Consider the following 23,290-nt stretch of genomic DNA (forward strand, 5'->3'; position numbering starts at 1 on the left):
CCCTAATAAATTTTTTTGACACAGAAGAACATATGCTGTGAATGCATTACTGCATTCACAGCAATAAATTTTTTTGTCACAGAAGAACATATGCTGTGAATGCATTACTGCATTCACAGCAATAATAAGAAAAAAAAAGAAACGGACGAAATACAATAGTGCCCTCGGCCTTCGGCTCTTGCTAGAAGGTGCCCTGGCTCAGGCCGAGGACCCTAAAAAGAAACGCAGCAGGAACAATAGTGCCCTCGGCCAAAGGCCGAGGGCACCTTCTAGCTTGCTAGAAGGTGCCCTCTTCCGTAGGCCGAGGACCCTAATTAAAGCTGCAAGCAGCGTTAGACGGGTCCTCGGGGCTCATGCCAGCTCCTGTCCCCCCACAGTCTGTCATACTGTGTGTCTCAATGAGACGAACATTTTGGTGTTGGTTTCATCTCTCTACGACATTCCTACTGGCCACTATGGCCGTTTTAGTGTGCCTAGGTGGCGCTAGACAGCATTTTATGGGATGTTTGGGGTCATGTTTGGTTCATGTTCATGTTTGATATGTTTCTCATTTTTTGGACGCAAATAATGTGTGTGCCAATTTTGGTGGATTTCTGAACATGCTTAGGGGGTGTAATAAGCGATGGGAGAATGTCAAAAGGGTGTAGCAAGGGTAAAAAATGTACCGGCTGTGGTGGCCATTTTAGTGTGTCCAGAGAGGTCTGGTAAGCAACATTATAGGTGATGGAATTTTTTTTTACAAAAAAAGAAAAAAATGTTTTTTGTTTTTTTTTTGCATTATTTTTAATGTACTAAAAAATTATGGGCAGATGTAAAAATCTTATTTATTTCGTTTATCATATCACAGTAGAATCATCATAATTGACTTTTTAATCTTACACTCAAAATTACAATGTGGAAGGGATTGACTTTTTATTTTTACAGCTGGTTCAAAAATAAACTTTTATATATCATTCACGTTTGGTTAAAACGAGTATTCATTGGTTTATATGGGCTTTAATAAATTAGTAGAATTAAACACCTGTTTTACAAATGAAAGTTACAGGATTTACCAGTGTTTGGCATCACTTCCCTTGTATTTCAAGGACTGTGTTGTATTTATCACGGCAACTCATTCCAGTAGATGGCGGTAATTCAGTAATACTTGCCACAGGCGTTAGCGCCGTGCATTGTGGGAACTGTATGCCAAGAACACCTGTCAGATGCAGACACAGATAGAAACGTTCTCTAGTATCAGTGGGACATCCTGGGATGTATACAGTAGATTTTACAACTTTTACCATTCTGCCTAACAAATACTGAATTTGGGGCAAAATAGCAGGCACTACTACTGTCGTACGCGGTTTGTAAAACATCCGTGGGGATCAATGGAGCGGCGGGGGATGACGTCACACGTCCCAGCATTCATCACGCGACCTGTCAACAGTATACGGTCTGGGAGGACAGCTGATCTCACCAAAACACGAGCGGATGCAGAGGAAGATATGAGTCTGTTTCTCTGTCGGTCGGTCAACTTATTGTACACAGCTGCTTTGCTCCAGCACATGGGAGGAGGGAGAGGATTCACCGTATCCCCAGAGATCCCGCAAGATGACATGAAGTGGATTAGACTGATTGAAACAGGGGACAAGCCAGGAGAGAGCGCTAACGTCGGGCGCTCTCAAACAACGGATTCCGTCTGTGGTTTGAACAGGTACGGAAAATTAAAGTTTCTAGGCTTCAGTACTGTTTATTTTACTACCTGTCATCTTAGTTATCAGCAGTATTTTTGAACGTGAAAGGCAAGTTGGACCGTGTAGCTAACAGAAGCTAACAGAAGCTAAACGTCTGTTGCTTACTTAGCTACAAGCAATTTATTGTAGAAAAGGGGTGGGAAATATAATTGTGGTGTAATGCAAGACTATACAAGCTTCTGCATTTAAAGGGAGATTATCAGTCTACATATCATAAAGATGCGCACGTATTTTGCTGCATTTATCTGCATTCATTGAGACGAGTTGGCATTTTTAAACAATAAATTCAACCTGGTAGCAGCATCAAAATGTACGGTTGTTTCGTGGTGAGTTACCAGAGATTGTACTTCACAACAGAGGCAACGTTGATCAAGTTTTAACGGCTACCGAGCAACCCAGTATTTTGGAGTTAATCGCGACCATATAACTGGTGACTCTTGGACAAATACTGTAGATGTGGTGCTTTGTTATTCGTTATAGCTGACTCCAAAGACGTTAAAAACACTACAGTTGCGTTAAATGCATGATTAAACGATTCGGTTATGTTCAATTACATTTTGTGTGGTATCATTCAATGTCAATGTGATTAGAATGCACAGCTAATGGTAGCATTCTCTGCTGCCTCTTCTGCCGAAGGGGGATGTACGCCAGAGTGACGTGAGGTACCAGCGGGGTATAAAACGATCGATCTGGCGTTCTTCTCACAGACTCTGGAGGTAAGACCCATTTCGTTGTCTCTTAATTTGATGTAAGCATATGTTGTGTTGAACCTGAGCAATGTTAAACGTGATTTAAGGTGGAATGAAAGAACGCTATCATGTATAAGTAAGATTTTGCTGCTCTGCGGTGAGATTTAAAACTTTCTAGAAGCTTCTGTGAGGTGTGTTTTCTGAACTACTTTGATAGTGAAACGATGTTAGCCTTCCTATCAAATAAGATATACATAATTAAGATAGTGTGATACATTTTTGGCGCATTTTGAGTACATTTTGATGACTTTTTATCAGCATTTGTGGGTGGTGCTTCAATGCAAGACGTATGCTAATGTTATGGAAATCTCAGCCTTTGTTCTGTTAGCCCGCTAGCGCGGCCTGCTCCGTGTGTGGTTTTGTGTCCTGTTGAGAGAAATGCTCTGTAGTCTTTACTCCAAAGACGATAATTGTCCTAAATTAAATAAGTTTTATATATGTAAGATATTATGTTACATTTGTGGTGAATTTGAAGAACATTTTGATGACTTTTAGTTAGCATTTGTGGTTGGTGCTCCGACGCTAAACGTATGCTAATGTTATTGAAATCTCAGCCTTTGTGCGTGTTAGCCCGCTAGCGAGGCCTGCTCCGTGTGTGGCTTTGTGTCCTGTTGAGAGAAATGCTCGGTAGTCTTTGCTCCAAAGACGATAATTGTCCTAAATTAAATAAGTTTTATATATGGTAGATATTATGTTACATTTGTGGTGAATTTGAAGAACATTTTGATGACTTTTAGTTAGCATTTGTGGTTGGTGCTCCGACGCTAAACGTATGCTAATGTTATGGAAATCTCAGCCTTTGATCTGCATTCAGCCTTTGTGTTAGCACGCTAGCTACTCTGTGCTGTCTTTTGTGTCATGTTAACACATACTCGATGAACTTCGATCATGGTGCAGTGGTTACCCTTTAAACAAATAAAATATATATATTGATGAAAGAATTGTACATTTTTGGTACATTTTGAATACATTTTGATGGCTTTTACTCGGTTGGCAAAAGTTGTGTGCATACATATGCTAATGTAAGCTCGGCCTTTGTTCAATAATTGCTTTGTGTTAGCCACGTTAGCCTGCTCTGTTGTATTAAGACAAGTGCTTGATATTCCTAAACCCAAGTACAATAATTGGCTTCTAAACTAATCAAATATATGAATTTTAGATGCTATGAAACATTTTTGGTGCATTTTGGAGAGTATTGCTTGGTGTGATATTTGCTTTGTGGGTTTAGGTTTAATAATGCTGTGTCATAGCTACTAGTTAGCCACCATGGTGTGCCAGCCTCGGCCTGCTCAGTGCTTGGTTTTGTTTAATATTGAAAGAAATGCTAGAAAGTCTCCCCTTAACACAATTAAGATATATATTTAAGATACTTGGGTACTTTTTTGGTGAATTTAACAAGATTTTTATGAGTTTTACTTGGTTGGTTGGTGTGTTGCTTTTCTGTAATACTGAGAGAAATGCTTGTTACCTCCAAGTACAATGATTGGCTTCAAAATAAATTAAATATATGTATTTTAGACATTATGAAACATTTTTGGTGCATTTTGAAAACATTTTGAAGATTATTACTTGGTGTGATATGTGCTTAAAGATTGTAGATATGGCTATGCAGTGTCCTTATTCAGTGAACAGAGGTCATAAATAGGACTGTTGCTCTTAGGGTAAGAGGATATGGGCTCTGAATTTCAACATTCAGCATTTGTGTTTAGAGAATGATGACAGCATGCTGTTTTTGTGGCTTTAATATTCCTGTAGTGTTGTAGTCTTGTTTAACAGTAGGAAAAATGTTTTTAAAGAGTGAACACAGGATATTGAAATATGAAATAACAAGTTGATATTAATATAAATTATTAATGATAGTAGTAATAAACTAATAAATGAATATTCAATGATTTGTCACCATGGAAACCTTCTTCTTTGTTGTGCCTGTTTACTTTCAAATTTGTGAAATTAATATGTCATAAGGATTTGAGCTTAGGCTTCTGGAACTCTTGACAGAGGTTCCAAATAGAAGTGGAACTCTCAGAGGGCAGGCTAGGGCTCTGTTTGTTTACGTTCAAACTTAAAATTTTTAAATGTGGAAGTATTGTCTTCTTTGTCCTGCTTTTTCACATTTTTATTCAGTGAACAGAGGTCATTAATAGGACTGTTGCCCTTAGAGTTAGAGGTTATGGGCTCTGAAATTCAACATTCAGCATTTGTGTTTAGAAAATGACAGCATGCTGTTTTTGTGGCTTTTTTTCTCCTACCATAATCTTGATTACTCTTAAATAGTATTGATTTGAAGATTCCTTAGCTGTGTGATCTTATGCTCTCCTGTGCTTTTTATTGGGGCATTTTGAATACATTTTGAAGATTATTACTTGGTGTGATATGTGCTTTAAGGTTTTAGATATAGCTGCGCTGTGTCAGCCTTTTTTTTCTGTGAAAGCTACTTGTTAGCCACTTTGGCTGTAGCTTTTTTCTCCTTGTTTGGGTAATGCTGAGAGAAAAGACTTATTGTGTGAGTGTGTGTGTGAGGTTTTTCTGCCTTTGTTTTAAATCTTAGCTTGAGCTGTTGATCAGTTGTGTATCCGTCCTGGGTAGCAGGCCAGAGCATACTGGCATTTCGTGAGGGTTAAAGATCCATAATGTGTGTGTGTGATTTTATTGATTGTTTGGGTCTTCTAAAGTTGTGCTTTGTGGCATTCCTGGCATGATCTTATTGTGTAGATGACATATGCATGGATTTTTTGTGGCTCTTTATCATATTAATCTTGATTACTCTGAAATAGTATTGATTTGAAAATTTCTTTGCTGTGTGATCTTATACTGTCCTGTGCTTTTTTTTGTGCATTTTGAATATTATTACTTGGTGTGATATGTGCTTTAAGGTTTTAGATATAGCTGCGCTGCGTCAGCCTTTTTTTTCTGTAAAAGCTACTTGCTAGCCATGTTGCCTATATATTTTTGCTCTTTTTTGGGTAGTTCTGATAAAAGATACATTTTGATTACATGTGCATGCATTTTTGATGGCTTTTTTTCTTCTACTATAATCTTGATTACTCTTTAATGGTATTGATTTGCAAATTTCTTGGCTGTGTGATCTTACGCTCCTCTGTGCTTTTGATTGGTGCATTTTAAAAAACATTTTGAAGATCATTAGTAAGTGTGATATGTGCTTTTAGGTTTAAAACAAAGCTATGATGGGTCTGCCTTTTTCCCTGTGTTAGCTTCTTGTTAGCCACGTTAGCTGGAGCTTTTGGCTGTTTTTTTAAGTCATGCTGAGAGAAAAGACTTATTGTGTGAGTGTGTGTGTGAGGTTTGTCTGCTTTTGTTTTAAATCTTAGTTTGAGCTGTTGATCAGTTGTGTATCTTTCCTGGTTAGCAGGCCAGAGCTTACTGGCATTTTGTTGAAGTTTTGATCCATGATGTGTGAGTGATTAAAGTGATTGTTTAGGTCTTTAAAAGTTGTGTTTTGTGGCATTCCTGGCAAGATCTTAATGTGTCAATTAAATTGGCATTTTTTATGGCTTTTATTTTCCTACAATTATCCTGATTACTCTTTAATGGTATTGTTTGAAGATTCCTTAGCTGTGCGCTCTACTGTACTCTCCTGAGCTTTTTTGGTGCATCTTGAATTCATTTTGAAGAATATTACTTGGTGTGATATGTGCTTTAAGGTTTTAGATATAGCTATGCTGCGTCAGCCTTTTTTTCCTGTGAAAGCTACTTGTTAGCCACGTTAGCTGTAGCTTTTTGCTCCTTTTTTGGGTCATGCTGAGAGAAAAGACTTTTTGTGTGAGTGTGTGTGTTAGAGGTTTGTCTGCCTATGTTGTTGTTTGTCCAAGTTGTTGATTAGTTGTGTATCTGTCCTGGTTAGCAGGCGAGAGCTGACTGGCATTTTGTGAGGGTTATAGATCCATAATGTGTGAGTGATTAAAGTGATTGTTTGGGACTTTTAAAGTTGTGTTTTGTGGCATTCCTGGCATGATGTAAATCTACAGATTACATTTGCATGCATTTTTGATGGCTTTTCTCTCCTACCATAATCTTGCCTACTCTGAAATGGAATTGATTTGGAGATTCCTTAGCTGTGTGCTCTTCAGTACTCTCCTGTGCTATTTGGTGCATTTTAAATATATGTTGAAGTTTTTAACTTGGTGTGATATGTGCTTTAAGGTTTTAGATATAGCTATTCCACGCCAGCCTTTTTCCCTGTGATAGCTACTTGTTAGCCAAGTTAGCTGTAGTTTTTGCTCCTTTTTTGGGTCATGCTGAGAGAAAAGACTTATTGTGTGAGTGTGTGTGGGGGGTTTTTCTGCCTTTGTTTTAAATGTTTATTTCAGCTGTTGATCAGTTGTGTATCTGTCCTGGTTAGCAGGCCAGAGCTGACTGGCATTTTGTGAGGGTTAAAGATCCATAATGTGTGAGTGATTGAAGTGGTTGTTTGGGTCCTTTAAAGTTGTGTTTTGTGGCATTCCTGGCAAGATCTAAATGTGTAGATTACATTTGCATGCATTTTTTGTGGCTTTTTATACCTCACAATAATCTTGATTACTCTGAAATAGTACTGATTTGAAAATTTCTTTGCTGTGTGATCTTATACTGTCCTGTGCTTTTGGTGCATTTTGAATATTATTACTTGGTGTGATATGTGCTTTAAGGTTATAGATATAGCTGCGCTGTGTCAGACTTTTTTTTTCTGTGAAAGCTACTTGCTAGCCATGTTACCTATATATTTTTGCTCTTTTTTGGGTAATTCTGATAAAAGATACATATTGATTACATGTACATGCATTTTTTGATTGCTTTTTTTCTTCTACTATAATCTTGATTACTCTTTAATGGTATTGATTTGCAAATTTCTTGGCTGTGTGATCTTATGCTCTCCTGTGTTTTTTATTGGGGCATTTTGAATACATATTGAATATTATTACTAAGTATGATGTGTGCTTTTAGGTTTGAGACAAAGCTATGATGTGTCCGCCTTTTTCCCTGTGTTAGCTTCTTGTGAGCCACGTTAGCTGTAGCTTTTTGCTCCTTGTTTGGGTCATGCTGAGAGAAAAGACTTATTGTGTGAGTGTGTGTGTGAGGTTTGTCTGCCTTTGTTTTAAATCTTAGCTTGAGCTGTTGATCAGATGTGTATCTGTCCTGGTTAGCAGGCCAGAGCTTAGTGGCATTTTGTGAGGGTTATAGATCCATGATGTGTGAGTGATTAAAGTGATTGTTTAGGACTGTTAAAGTTGTGTTTTGTGGCATTCCTGGCTTGATCTTAATGTGTAGATTAAATTGGCATTTTTGATGGCTTTTTATTTTCCTACAATAATCCTGATTACTCTTTAATGGTATCGTTTGAAGATTCCTTAGCTGTGCGCTCTACTGTACTCTCCTGAGCTTTTTTGGTGCATCTTGAATTCATTTTGAAGAATATTACTTGGTGTGATATGTTCTTTAAGGTTTTAGATATAGCTATGCTGCGTCAGCCTTTTTTTTGCTGTGAAAGCTACTTGTTAGCCATGTTAGCTGTAGCTTTTTGCTCCTTTTTTGGGTCATGCTGAGAGAAAAGACTTATTGTGTGTGTGAGGTTTCTCTGCCTATGTTGTTGTTTGTCCAAGTTGTTGATCAGTTGTGTATCTGTCCTGGTTAGCAGGCGAGAGCCGACTGGCATTTTGTGAGGGTTATAGATCCATAATGTGTGAGTGATTAAAGTGATTGTTTAGGACTTTTAAAGTTGTGTTTTGTGGCATTCCTGGCTTGATCTTAATTAGAGCTGCACGATTTGGGGAAAAGGTGCGATTTGCGATTAGGTGGAAAATATTGCGATTGCGATTGTGCTTGCGATTTAATAAAAAAGGTTGTGTCATGATGAGTCTACAGATTTGCTTGGTTATCATGGAGAAAAATCTGAATTGCATGTGCTGACATTGCGATTGCGATATCCTCTTTTGCGATTACGTAATTGCATGTGCTGACATTGCGATTGCGATAATCGTGCAGCCCTAATATTAATGTGTAGATTAAATTGGAATTTTTGATCGCTTTTTATTTCCTACAATAATCTTGATTACTCTTTAATGGTATCGTTTGAAGATTCCTCAGCTGTGCGCTCTAATGTACTCTCCTGAGCTTTTTTGCTGCATCTTGAATTCATTTTTAAGAATATTACTTGGTGTGATATGTGCTTTAAGGTTTTAGATATAGCTATCCTGCGTCAGCCTTTTTTTTCTGTGAAAGCTACTTGTTAGCCATGTTAGCTGTAGCTTTTTGCTCTTTTTTTGGGTCATGCTGAGAGAAAAGACTTATTGTGTGTGTGAGGTTTGTCTGCCTATGTTGTTGTTTGTCCAAGTTGTTGATTAGTTGTGTATCTGTCCTGGTCAGCAGGCCAGAGCTGACTGGCATTTTGTGATGGTTATAGATCCATAATGTGTGAGTGATTAAAGTGATTGTTTGGGACTTTTAAAGTTGTGTTTTGTTGCATTCCTGGCATGCTTTTAATGTTTAGATTAGATTTGCATCCATTTTTGATGGCTTTTTTCTCCTACTATAATCTTGCCTACTCTTAAATGGAATTGATTTGGAGATTCCTTAGCTGTGAGCTCTTCAGTACTCTCCTGTGCTTTTTGGTGCATTTTAAATATATGTTGAAGGTTATTACTTGGTGTGATATGTGCTTTAAGGTTTTAGATATAGCTATTCCACGCCAGCCTTTTTCCCTGTGATAGCTACTTGTTGGCCAATTTATGTAGCTTGTTCAATTAAGTTTAAGCTGTTAACCAGTTGTGTATCCTTCCTGGTTAGCAGGCCAGAGCTCACTGGCATTTTGTAAGGGTTAAAGATCCATTATGTGTGAGTGATGAAAGTGATTGTTTGGGTGCTTTAATGTTGTGTTTTGTGGCTTTTTATTCTCCCACTATAATCTTGCTTACTTTTAAATGGTAGTGATTAGCAAATTTCTTGGCTGTGTGATCTTATGCTCTATTGTGCTTTTTGCTGCATTTTGAATATATTTTGAAGATTATGACCTGGTTTGATATGTGCTTTCAGGTTGTAGATATAGCTATACTATGTTGGCTTTTTTTTCTGTGAAAGCCACTTGTTAGCCACATTATGTGGCTTGTTCATCTTAGTTTAAGCTGTTAATCTGTTGTGTGTGTGTTCTGGTAAGCAGGCCAGAGCTTACTGGCATTTTGTGAGGGTTAAAGATCCATAATGTGTGAGTGATAAAAGTGATTGTTTGGGTCCTTTAAAGTTGTGTTTTGTGGGATTCCTGGCATGATCTAAATGTGTAGATAAGGTTTGCGTGCATTTTTTGTGGCTTTTTTCCCCCAAAAATGATCTTGATTACTCTTAAATGGTATTTGAAAATTCCTTGGCTGTGTGCTCCAATGCTCTCCTGTGCTTTGTTCATGCATTTTAAATATATATGTTGAAAAACTATTACTTGGTGTGATAGGTGCTTTAAGGTTGTAGATATAGCTACGCTGTGTCGGCCTTTTTTCCTGTGATAGCTACTTGTCAGCCACATTATGTAGCTCTTCCTCTTTTTGGGTATTTCTGATAAAAAAATACATATTGTTTGAGAGTGTGTGTGAGGTTTGTCTTCCAATGTTGTTCATCTTAGTTTAAGCTGTTAATCAGTTGTGTATCTGTCCTGGTAAGCAGGCCAGATCTTCATGGCAATTTGTGAGGGTTAAAAATACATAATGTGTGAGTGATTGAAGTGCTTGTTTTGGTCCTTTAAAGTTGTGTTTTGTGGCATTCCTGGCTTGATCTAAATGTGTAGACTAGATTGGCATTTTTTGTAGCTTTTTATTTTCCCACAATAAACTTGATTAATCTTCAATGGTATTGATTTGCAAAATTCTCAGCTGCGTGATCTTATTCTCTCCTGTGCTTTTTTGCTGCATTTTGAATACATTTTGTAGATTATTACTTGGTTTGATATGTGCTTTAAAGTTATAGCTGTGCTGTTTCAGCCTTTTTTTTTCTGTGAAAGCTACTTGATAGCAACGTTAGCTGTATCTTTTTGCTCCTTTTTTGCTGAGAGAAAAGACTTATTGTTGTGTGAGAGTATGTGTGAGGTTTGTCTGCCAATGTTTTAATCTTAGTTTAAGCTGTTCATCAGTTGTGTATCTGTCCTGGTTAGCAGGCCTGAGCTTACTGGCATTTTGTGAGGGTTATAGATCAATAATGTGTGAGTGAATAAAGTGATTGTTTAGGACATTTTAAAGTTGTGTTGTGTGGTTTTCCTGGCATGATCTTAATGTATAGATTACATGTGCATGCATTTTTGTGGCTTTTTTCCTTCAGTACTCTCCTGTGCTTTTTGGTGCATGTTTTAATACATTTTGCATACACTTTTTGTTGCTTTTTTCTCCTACAATTATCTTGATTACTCTTAAATGGTATTAATTTGCAGATTCCTTGGCTGTGTGATTTGCTTCCCTGTGCTCACCTGTGCTTTGGAGACTGACTGCGACTGAGACTGCTGCATTTCTGCGATCTTTTGATCCAGGACACACACATCTTGACACTTATACATCTCTTTAAACCGACACACACCTAGAGTAACTGCTAATCTGCACACACTTTAATTGATTTTATACACATTCACTCAGGCAGACACACACAGTCACACACTCACACACACAGACACACACACACTTGCCCTCAGCCAAGGTGAGTTAAAACATTTCTACATTGTAATGTTAGGTGAAGCGTTGCTATGTGAAGCCTTGTGAGTATGATTGGCACAGATTGACTGGTGTTTTCTCTGTGAGCGTGGACTCAAAAATTTCTCTTTAATCTTCCTGTTCAGATGCCTAGAGCGAAAGGCCATCGGAGGGCGTTGGCCTTGAAGAGGAAGAGGGCAGAGGACCACCCCTGGACTGCCCTCGAGCCTGTCCCCGAGTTCGTTGCTCGTATGTGTCAAACTTTCATTTCAGAATGTTCACTGATATGGTTTGGATGTAATGTCCCTTAATGATGTTCTGACAAACTTCAATGTCCTTTACAGGCCGCGGTACCGGGTACCGCCACCAAACGCGGAGATGGCCAACCTCTGCACTGACCCACCGGAGCCGCAAGTTGGTCACTCCAGCGCATCGTCCGGACCAGAAGGTATGATTTTTGTTTAATTCATCGAAAAATTGCAGCGAGTAAGGTGTCTGTTGGTAGGTTTCTCTGTTGTTAAAGAACGTCTGTGTTTTTGCAGCTGGTGTTCGTCGTCGGAGACTCCCACCTCCGGGCCATGGTGGACGGCTTCGTGCCCATGCCGGTAGGTTCTCTGTCCTTTGCTTTTCTGTCTGTTCCAGGTGCATCGGCAGCCGAGCTGAGGACAGAGGCCCTGCACGCAGACGTCCCGTGGACCCCCGACGCCGTCTGCGTGCTCGCCCCGAGCAACAACCTCACGGCCAGCCGGACGGTTGGCGAGGCAGCGTTGGACTTCGGTGCTCTCCTGACCTCCATCGCCAGCCGCTGGCCCAAGGTGTGTGTTTGTTTCAAGTTTTTGTTGCTCACCATTTGGTTTTGTGTCAGCAAAGCTGCTGTGAGCAGCCTTTGTATTGTCATGCACTTATTTTAGAGAAATGAATGCGATCTGATGACAAAGGTTTTTTTTCTGTAAGGTGTTCGTGCTGGACTTCCCTCCACGCCTGAACATCCACCCGGGCCTGCAGTTGGCGCTGCGTCAGGAATTCCACCGAGTCGCAGCACGCATGGGTACGTTTCAATCGAGTTTTTCTGCAAAATCTGAGATTTGAGAATTTTATATTTGTGTGACCGCATGCATGGATGGACATGTACATGTAAATGCATGTGTTAATGTTTACTTCAAGTATTTAAGTATTTTTTTGTGTGTGGTTTGTGACACTTATTTCAGGTTTCCCTTACGTGTCTGTGGCTGAGCACCTCCCCCTCCATCGGTTGGAGCTGTGGTGCCCCGACGGCGTAAGTACTGTCCTAAAATTTACACGACGCTTTATGTGACACCAAAGAAAACATCCAGCTAACAAGGTGAAATGTCTGCTGTGTCTGACTGTTTTTCAGGTGCACCTCAGCGACACCGATGGGACCCCTGTGCTGGTGGATCTGCTGTGGAACGCTGCTGTCCAGCAGCTGACCCAGCGTCCGCCCTCGCCCACGCCCGCGGTGTCCCGCCGGACATCGCCGCGTGCCACGGTGTCTCCCAGGCTAGTTGTGACAGGTCACCTCCCCGTGACCCGTCACAGCGACCCCTGGGAGTGGACTGTGGTTGGAAAGGAGGACAAGGTAAAGTGTTTTTCTGATTGAGTGTGTAGAAGTTTGTGCAAAGCCTGCATGTGAAGTTTTTTTTAAAACAATGTTTGTTTTTTGTTTTGAAGGCCGGAACACCTGCTGTGGTTCGGCCTGTCATCCCGCCCAACCCTGTGTGGTTCAGCGGTGACATGTTGGATGCCATGGAGAAGGTCAGTCCTTCTTCTGGCTCCGGCTGCATCGCTGAGCCACCAGCTGGCCAGGTAAAGTGCACACAAGTCATATGTCTAAATAGTTGAGAACACAAGTGGTAAACAGCTGTTATAAAGTTTCTTTTTCTTCCTCTAGGCTTCGCGTGCGAAGCGTCGGCCACGAGGTGTTGCCAAGAAGCGCAGTGGAGGAAAGCGGCAGGTGTGTTTTTTTCTTTTTTGTTCGTTTTGAAGAGTGACCAATGCATTGTGACACATGTTTTGATAAGAGTTGCGACTTGATTTTTTTTTTTTTTTTTTTTTCATGTTTTCCTGTTCTTTATAGGTGGCGGCAACACCTTCACCTGCCCAGGAGACAGAGTCTGCCTCCGGCCCCAGTCCGGTCCAGCGCCAGGTGTGTTTTTGTTTGAACATATTATATGACTTATTGTTTTTACACCTGCATTTTTCCTGGTTTGTCATGCAGTTAAACTGAATTTTTGATTTGTGTCAGGCGGAGGCAGCAGCCCAGGAGTCCGTGGTCCCGGAGGTCGTCGTGGAGGAGACATCGCTGGAGTCCGAGGTGCCGCAGGTCGTCGCGGAGGAGGTGGCTGCACCGTGCCCTGCTGTCGCCGAGGGAACCCAGAGGCCCCAGAAGATCAGCAAAGCTAAGGACCACTCTTTTTCTTCTGCTTGTGTTTCTGATGCTGGGTTAGATTGTGACAGTAGTGATGTAGCAGCAGAGGCTAGCAGAGCTGGGAGGCCAGTCAGGGTTGTGCGCGGGTCGTTTCATCAGGCTGACGAGCGCTTTTTTTACGGAGGACAGCAGTGTATGGCTATAGCTTTGGTCAGCTTAGCCAAACACACGCTGAGCAGTGTTTTTTCCTGGGACAGACGTCAGCTTGATCGCGCGGTGATTTGCGGCGACGAGTTGTACAGTAATTTGCGCGATCGAGGCATCTTCAACCACGTGACAAATCTGCTCTCTGTCCCAGATTTGCCTCAGCGGTTGATGATTGATGATGCGGTGGTTCGCTTTGTTTTTGGCGACTCGGCGTTCGGTGATGTCGGCGTGACCGAGGGTGAACACATCGACAGCGGTGTGTTCATCAGTTTGCGTGACGGACTGAACAGGATCTTCGGTCAGTACCACACAGGTCTTCTGACGATGTGTGGCAACACTTCTGCCATCATCTGTGAGGATGGACGGTTTGCTGTGGTGGACAGTCACTCACGGGGTAACGAGGGCTTGTTACACTTTAACGGTACAAGCGTGGTTTTGCATTTTGCATGCCTGGATGACCTGCACCACTACATCTGTCGCTTGGCCGACAGTCTCAGTTCAAGGGAGAAGCTCTTTGAACTGTGTGGCATCACTGTCCATGTGGGTGCAAGTCCAGTGCTGCCTGGTGTTTCTGTGGAGGGTAGGGTCACAGGGGTGACTGCTGCTCCAGCACCAGAGTGTAGTGTTGTGTCTGAGCGTTGTGTCAGTTCAGATGTTAGTCCAGCACTGTCAGGCATTTCTCTGCGGTCTTATGCCAGTGTGGTGAGCAGCGGCTCACCGGCAGGACCGAGCGTTACTGGTGGCAGTATGTGGGGCATTTCTTCTGACACTTGTTGGTCGAAGAAATCAAGACGATCCGGCTTTCGTTTTAGGTATGATGAAGATTTCCCTCCGCTTGGTCTTAGTGCTTACGCAGATGTCAGTCCAGTGCTGTCTGGTGTTTCCGTGGAGAGGCGGGTCACTGAGGTGAACAATGCTCCAACACCAGAGCCTAGTGTAGTCAGTGAGGGCAGGTTGAGCGATGTGGCTTCTGAAGGCAGTTGCGAGCCTGAGGTTTGTGTTAGTCTTGATGACAGTCCAGCGTCTTCAGGAGCGTCTTTAGCTAGTGAAGTTAGCAGTGTCTCAGCAGCAGAGAAGCGTAGGATTGCTTCTGGCCCTCGTGTGTCAAAGAAATCCAAGCGCTTTGATGTTGGCGACGCAAATTTAGATGTAGAGTTTGTAGGTACCGTTAAAAATGCAGAGTTAGTCTTCCATCCTCTCAGTGTAGATGTCTGCAAGGCTGTGTGCAGTAGCTTTAACTTAGAGTTTGTGAAGACTGGTGGACCGGCGTCCACGCGTGTTGGTTTGTTAGGGGTACCATGTAGAAATGAGAGGATCGTGGCCGATGGTAACTGCTTCTTCAGAGCCATCTCTCAGGCTGTGAGTGGTTCTCAGAAGCACCATCGTAGAGTTAGGCTTGCTGTTTGCAAACATCTCCAGAGAAACGGTAGTCATTATTCTAGTTTGATTAGGAGTGAGTATTCTTCAGTGTCCGAGTACATTCAGCAGTCCAGGATGGCAAGTGTTAATTCTTGGGCCTCAGAGGTGGAAATTCAGGCTACAGCAGATATGTTAGGCGTTAGTGTTTGTACGTTTTATGATGGCCGTTGGCTCAAGTACAGCTGTAGCAGTGCGTGTTTGTCGGCAGAGTGCATTTATTTAGAGAATGTCTCAGGGAACCATTTTGAGAATGTAGTTTGTGTTTATGAGCCTGGACTGCAGAGTTGTTATGATTATTGTAAAGTCAGTGAGGTTTCAGGTTACAGCTTTAGGGCTAGATGTCAGGAAGGTGTAGGGAGGGAGGAAACAGCACTTTGGTGCAGTGAGGCCATTGAAATTTCAGATTTGGGTTTAGATAATGAAGAGGCTGTAGGTGCTAAGAAAGTAGAGTCAGGTAGGCGGTCCATATCATCGCAGTATATCAGGCGTAAGGAGTGGGCACAGAAAACTAAAACAAAGTTGCTTAGGAAGAGATGTCAGTTGAGGTTTAGACAGAGATATGAAGAAAATGAGATTTATAGGGAACAGAAAAAGTTAAAAAGTGTTGAAAAGTACAGTGAAGATGAGTCACACAGAGAGAGGGTTAAAGGAATGAGTGTAGGCAAGTATAGAAAGAGTGCTGAGCATAGAGATAGGGTTAAAGCAGAGCGTAGGGCACAATATAGGGGGAGTGTTGAGCATAGGGAGAAAGTTATAGACAGGGTTATGGCTAAATACAGGAGTAGTGAGGAGCATAGGGAGAAAGTTATAGACAGGATAATGGTTAAATACAGGGGTAGTGAGGAGCATAGGGAGAAAGTTATAGACAGGATAATGGTTAAATACAGGGGTAGTGAGGAGCATAGGGAGAAAGTTATAGACAGGATAATGGTTAAATACAGGGGTAGTGAGGAGCATAGGGAGAAAGTTATAGACAGGATAATGGTTAAATACAGGGGTAGTGAGGAGCATAGGGAGAAAGTTAAACACAGAAGAAGGAAATCAAGTAAGAGTCAGTACGGTAGTTTAGAGCACAGGCAGCGGGTTATTGGTCGTGTTAGGCTGAGCAGGAAACAGAGGGTAGAGCAGTCTAAAAACTTTTGTTTTGTTATGAATGAGTTTTTAGAGCAGGTTAAAGATGGACCTGATTTTGTCTGCTGTGTTTGTCACAGGTTATTGTTTAGAAATCAGGTTGTTAGTTGTGATAGGAACGCCTACAGCAGAACCAGCAGAACAGCTGAACTTGCTGAGGAGTGTGTCAGTGAGTGTTTCCTGCATCAGTGTAATGAAGGGTGTGTTGTGCCGTGTCAATTGGCAGTTTCTAGAGGTCAGCTGTGGATTTGTCACTCCTGTCAGGGTAAGATTAGTAAAGGTGAGATGCCAGCTGAATGCTGGATCAATAACCTGGAGCTGGATCCCATTCCACCTGAACTGGGATGCCTGAATAGCTTAGAGCAGCATTTGATAGCGTTGCATATTCCGTTTATGAAGATGTTGGCACTGCCGAAAGGGGGGCAGAACGGGGTACATGGACCTGTGACATGTGTTCCAGCCGACATCGTGCAGTCGACTCGTGTGTTGCCCCGGTCCAGTATGGAGGGGTCGTTAGTACAGGTTAAGCTGAAGCGTAAACTGACATATAAAGGGTATTACGAATATCAGTTTGTAGATACTTTGCGTGTAAGACAGGCGCTAGATTATTTAAAGAGGACCAATGCCCTTTATGCAGATATAGAGTTTAATGAAGACTGGGTTAATGAGTTTTGTAGAGTAGAGGATGAAGAGAGGGAAGAAGCAGATTCTGGTGAGGAAGAGGCTGTTTCTGAACAGGCTGTTGCAGAACAAGGTGAGGTTAGTGCTCAAGGAGCTGATCAGGTTAGAGCACAGGCTGAGTTTGTTGAGGGAGATGTAGAGGAAGCTTCAGACATAATACAAGATGAAATGTTACATGACAGGCAGCAGCACTGCATGTTTCAGGACACTTGTCTTATGCCTGTTGATATTGGTCAGGAAGCATTAGATCAGTATTTTGAGGATATAGTCAATATTGCGCCTGCAGAGGGAAATTGTCCGGTGAAGATGCTTTCTGACCAAACGAATGAGGCTAAATGTTTTCCAGTGTTGTTTCCTCGGGGTAATAAAACCTTTCATGACACTCGATCAGCTCACCTGTCGCTTACGCGTTATTTTAACAATAGGATTATGCATGCAGACGGTCGTTTTGCACATAATGTAGAGTACATATTTTTTGCGCAGTACATGTCGGAGTTAGATCAGGTAGTGTCTAATGTTTCTGTGGCGTTGCGTAAGGGTAGAGTAGGTCAGAGGTCTCAGCGAATCACTCAGGGTATGTTGAAGGATGAGGAGGCTTTGAAGCAGTTGTTAGAGTTTGATGATGGTTTTAAGTTCCTGAGACCAATTAGGGGGACTCCGGCATTTTGGCAGACCGTTCAGAAGGAAGTCATGGCTTGCGTTCGTCAGTTAGGGATCCCGACGTGGTTTTGTTCATTTTCGTCTGCTGATATGCGCTGGCAGAACCTGCTGACCAGCATCCTGAGGCAGGAAGGCAGATTGCAGACGGTAGAGGATTTGGAGTGGGCAGACAGGTGTCAGTTGTTGCGTCGTAATCCGGTGACAGCTGCGAGGATGTTTGATTACAGATGGCATTGTTTTTTGAAAGCAGTTCTCATGTCTCCCGCTGAACCAATTGGCAAAATCGCTGATCACTTTCATAGGGTGGAGTTTCAGCAGCGCGGTTCCCCTCATGTTCACTGTTTGTTTTGGATCGAGGGCGCCCCCAAAATTGGTAAGAACACAGATGAGGAGGTAGTTGCGTTTATAGATAAATACGTCTCGTGCGAGTTGCCCTCTGACGATGACACATTATTGGACATTGTGACATCGGTTCAAACACACTCCAAACGACATGCTAAGACTTGTAGAAAGTCAAAGAAGAGCAAATGTCGTTTCAATTTCCCAAAACCAGCTACGAAGCGGACATTTATTTGTCACAAGAAAGAGTGCAAATGTGACGGTAAAAATGCATATAGCACAGAGGAGAGATCTGCTTCAAAAAACATGCCAATCTGTAAGTGTTTCGACGAGGACGAGATGCCCAAAGAAACAGCGGAGGCAATTTTAACAGCTGTTAAGAAAGCTGTTGAAAATGAGGTGCCTCCTGCAAGTGTAGATGAGTTGTTTGCAAGTTTGGGCATTAATCAGGACATCTATGAGCAGGCGTATCGGCGTTTAGAAAAGAAGACGAAGGTAGTGTATAGGAGAGAGGTAAACAGTGTTTGGGTGAACCAGTACAGTAAGAAGTTGTTGAAGTGCTGGAACGCCAACATGGACCTTAGCTTTGTCACTGACGCCTACGCAGTCGTCATTTACATCATTTCGTACATTACGAAGTCAGAGAGAGAAATTGGCCTTTTATTGAGCGATGCCCAAAAAGAAGCTTCCAAAGAAGGAAATCTCTCTGCTAGAGAAAGCTTGAAGAAGCTGGGGAGTGTATATTTACACAACAGAGACGTCTGCGCCCAGGAGGCAGTGTATAGGCTAACGTCCATGCATCTGAGGGAATGCTCCCGAAAGGTTGTCTTTGTGCCGACAGGGAGCAACATAGTCAAGATGAGTTTACCTCTCAGGGTTTTGCAGGAGAGGGCGTCATCACATGATCTTCGGTCAGATGACATGTGGATGACTAGCATAGTGGACAGGTTTAAGAACAGGCCCGACGACGACGTGTTTAGCGACATGTGTATGGCGACGTTTGCATCTGAGTATCGTGTTCTCTCCAGGAATGAAAAATCAGAAAATGCGATTGAACTGAAAAACAACTTGGGCTTCATTCTGAGGAGAACACGATCTCAGTTTGCCGTGGTTCGGTACATGCGGTTTAACTTAGAGAAGCAGGAGGAGGCTCATTTCCAGAGTCTGTTGCAGTTGTTCCTTCCTTACAGAACTGACTCTGAGCTCAAACCTGAGGGCTTTGAGTTCTTCAGTCAGTTCTATGAGGTCGGGGAGGTCAGGTTCAGGGACAACTCCGTGCACTCGGTGCAGGCCGTGGTCGAAGAGAATAGGGCCAAATTTGAGTTTGATTGTCCGGATTTGGAGCGAGCTCAGGAGATTGCTGAGCTGCTTGGTGGTGTAGATGAGGATGTGTGGGGTGAGTTGTGTCCTGAGCAGGAAGCGGAGCGCGTTGAGTGTCTAGAGGAGAGGAGGCAGCAGCAGGCAGAGGAGATGGAGGGAGAGCAGCTAGTGGAAGGTTTAGAGAATATTCCTGATTTGATGGGTGCTGCTAGACAGGTTGTTAGGTTAGAGAAGAACAGAAACACCATGTCTCGTAGTGAGGGTTTGTGTCTGGTTAGGTCTCTGAATGAGACACAGTTAGCGGTTTTCTATAGAGTGAGACATTGGTGTCTGCAGAAGGTGATGGGCAAAAACCCAGAGCCTCTGCAGGTGTTTGTGACAGGCGGAGCAGGAACGGGGAAAAGTCATTTAATCAGGGCCATTCAGTATGAGGCAGGGAGGCTTCTGTCAGCACTGTGTCATCAACCAGATGATGTCACAATTTTGTTAACTGCTCCTACGGGCATCGCTGCATACAATTTAAATGCAGCCACAATTCATCACACATTCGGCATCGGAACACATGCTAGTTTACCTTACACCCCTTTAGGTGAAGATAAACTAAACTCGCTCAGAGCTGAATTGGGTCACCTGCAAATTCTAATCATCGACGAAATCAGCATGGTTGATCACATTCTGCTGGCTTATGTTCACGGTAGGTTGAGGCAGATTAGGCAGACAGGCGACTTTTCCCCTTTTGGCGGTGTGAGCGTGATAGCCGTTGGTGACTTCTATCAGTTGCCTCCTGTTAAAGGGAAGCCTCTGTATAGCAGTCCCATCGGGGTGGATCTGTGGTGTAACTTTAGCGTAGTGGAGCTCACAACGGTAGTTAGGCAGAAGGATAGTGTGTTTGCTGAGTTGTTGAACAGGTTGAGAGTGCGTTCCAAGGACACGCCCCTGTTAGAAACGGACATCCAAATTTTAAAGTCACGTGAGACCGGCGAGGAGAGCTCAGCCTTGCATATTTTCCCGACAAATATGCAAGTAGCTGAGCACAATCTGCAGCAGCTCTTTGCCTCGTGTCCTGATTATGTCACTATTGATGCTCAGGACTACCAAAACAGTAGCAGACCAGGCAAATTGGAAAAGATGGCCGGGCATCATAGAGCAGCATCAGACACATGTTTGCAAGAGCGGCTGTGTTTAGCGAGGAACGCGCGCGTAATGTTGTGTAAGAATGTAGATGTCGGGGATGGTCTGGTCAATGGAGCATGTGGCACAGTCACTCACATTGAGTTTAAGAATGTGAAAGACAAGTTTCCTCAAACAGTTTATGTTAAATTTGACGATCCTAGAATTGGCTTACAGAGGAGGAAACAGCGTGTACATGCAGCAGTAGAATGCAGGGATTCTACTGCTATTGATCCAGAGCAGGAGAAGGCCACAAAGTGGGGGGGTTTGCGTGTTCAGTTTCCTCTTAGGTTAGCGTGGGCGTGTACGGTACACAAAGTGCAGGGTTTGACCGTGGACCAGGCTGTGGTCTGTTTTAAGAAGGTGTTTGCACCCGGGCAGGCGTATGTAGCACTTAGTCGAGTCAGGGCTTTGTCGGGACTGATCATCAGGGATTTTAATGAGAAGGCCATTTTCAGCAAGACTGCCATCAGGGAGGCCTTGGAGGGCATGCCTCCATTTTTGATTGGACAGCAGAAACCTTCATCAGATGCACCCAGCTTCTCTGTGTATCTGATGAACGTTCAAAGTTTAAGCCGCCACTTGGTGGATCTGGTGTCTTGCACGCAGCATTTACAGCCTAACTGTATTGCTGTCACAGAAACGTGGCTCACTGCACAATCCTCATTGGACAGTGTCCAAATTGAAGGTTACACTTTCCACAGTCGTCCTCGTGGTGTGTGTTACAGCAGCAGCAGCAGTCACACCAAATTGTTAGAGCTTCAGCAGCTAGAACATGGTGGAGTTGGTTTGTATAGTGAAGACCAATTGGACTGTGATGTTCTGCAGGTACCCGATTTGAATCTGGAGTGTTTGGTGTGCCTGTTTCCAAAAGTAAACATAGTTTTGGCTGTAATCTATTGTCCACCATGTTACCCAAATTTAGTACTAAAAGAAAATCTGGGGAAGTTACTTGATTGGTTGAATCCAATCAGTCACACAATTGTAGTAATGGGAGATTTTAACGAAAACATCTTGAAAAACTCATCAATTTGTAAATTCATGGGCACAAAAGGTTTTATACAGCATGTAACACAGGAAACCACAGAAAAGGGGACTTTGATTGATCATGTTTATGTGAAAACAGCACAGTATGATGTGGAATGTGCAGTGATGCCCACGTACTTCAGTGATCATGAAGGAATTCTGTGTAGTTTTAGAGTTAAAGATGATCAGGGGCAGGTAGATGTTAGTGTAGGTGAGTTAGAGGAGCTTTTTGATGCAGAGTTTAGTCTAGATGATGATTAGTGTGGTTGGTTTGGCAAAGGAGGCACACAAAGGATTCACAGTGGCAGTGTGAGTTCTTTGTCTGAGTCAAACACAGCTACATCGCTCTGCCAGGGTGCAAATATTAGCATTAGTTATCTGCGGGGTATAAAGAGGAATAGCTTGTTTTCTCTATTTGTGTATTTATTGTATTTATATATTTATTTTTTATGAGGTTTTAGGGTTGTAGGCATTCGTTGTGTAAATTTTGTATAGCTGTAACTGAAAATGTAAATAGTAATTATGATGTTATTGTTCATAAAATAATCATGTCTCAGTGAAAGAGGAAAGGTTTTTTTTTAAATGTTGATCATGTAGGCAGGCGTTTCAGTTAATCATGTATGTCATAGTTGTTAGTATCTTCAGCTGCTAGTCTTTGCTTGCTGCTCATTAACTGTCTGTTTCTTCATGTATTAAAGTGAAAATATGTGTTATTGAGTGCATGATTGAGTATAGTTGTGTTAAATCTTCATAACTTCACTTTCAACAGTTCATATGAAAACTGTTTGTTTGTGAACATGAAGTAAGAGCAAATCTGTTCTGGCACCACAAGGCTCAGACTCCCCATTCTGCATGCCTGACTGCCAGGACAGGACAGCTTTAAAAAGAAATAGTTATTATTGTTATTGTTATTTTCCATGTCTCCTCCTTTTTGTGTCCTTCAGTCTTTTGTTTTTTCTCTCTCTCTGTCCCTCTGAAACTTATTACAACATTCTGGTCATGTAAATCTGTGTTTAGAGTGAGTTTTGCAGACGGTGCACAAACTTAGATGATTTTGTTCTTAAAATGAATCTTTGTGTCTCTGAGGTAAACTGTCTAGTGGAAGGTGCTGCAGTGATCCCCAACATCCTCACCAGCAATGAGCTGTGGATGGGGAAGCAGCAAGAGACTTTTGGATTCGCAGCAACACGTGTTTGTTTTGTCATCAGCCAGAGTCGTTGAGATGAACTGTAGTCAAAGCATCTATGTCCATGACATTAAAATGTGAAAAGTTAAAGATAAAGAAATTGAAGATATGTTAATGTTAGTTTGACAGCAGGAAAAGCATGAAAGTTTGGATTCCTAAGTGTTGGATGAATTGTAAAATAAAATTATGGTTTTATTAGTCTTTATGTTGACTAACTTTTTCATATTCAAAAGAGAAATCAGTAAAATGTATAGATACGATTAAAGTATGTGGAAATACATTTGACCTACAAACCAGACATTTAAATGTGAAACTGTTTTTCAAAATAAACCATATAATGCTAAACATTAGTGTGGTCTGTCATGTTGTTAATAGTAACTTAAAATGTTTTCCATGTAGTGTGAAAAAACAAAGGTGAGTGATGACTGTTCTCCTGGTTTACAGTGTAATGTAGGCGGGTCAAACGTTTAAGTGTCAGCTGAGTGAGGATGAGAAAAGGTGAGATTTTACTATCTTGGTCCTACACCAGTCACCCAGACGTGAGTTCTTTAAAAACAAATCTGTTAATGTAGTCTAGTGAAAAATTTAAAAGTTCTTGATGACTTGGGTATAGAGGAAATGATGTTATT

At 42.0% G+C, this 23,290-nt stretch overlaps 1 protein-coding gene across 1 annotated transcript; it reads left to right on the top strand.

The window, feature by feature from the left end:
* Positions 1-2,374: 2,374 nt before the first annotated feature.
* On the top strand, positions 2,375-22,890 carry LOC141786438 (uncharacterized). Its single transcript, XM_074665083.1, has 12 exons — positions 2,375-2,449; positions 10,884-11,143; positions 11,283-11,385; positions 11,481-11,584; positions 11,679-11,951; positions 12,091-12,184; positions 12,345-12,412; positions 12,512-12,733; positions 12,826-12,960; positions 13,046-13,108; positions 13,232-13,300; positions 13,400-22,890. Exons 3-12 carry the CDS (start codon positions 11,283-11,285, stop codon positions 21,734-21,736), a joined length of 9,468 nt encoding a protein of 3,155 aa, XP_074521184.1. The 5' UTR covers positions 2,375-2,449; positions 10,884-11,143; the 3' UTR covers positions 21,737-22,890.
* The last annotated feature ends 400 nt before the right edge of the window (positions 22,891-23,290 follow it).

The sequence above is a fragment of the Halichoeres trimaculatus genome, unplaced genomic scaffold (genome assembly GCF_033239565.1).
Source record: "Halichoeres trimaculatus isolate MK-OKI-2021-1 unplaced genomic scaffold, fHalTri1.1 fHalTri1_scaffold_28, whole genome shotgun sequence".
Classification (NCBI taxonomy): Eukaryota; Metazoa; Chordata; class Actinopteri; order Labriformes; family Labridae; genus Halichoeres; species Halichoeres trimaculatus.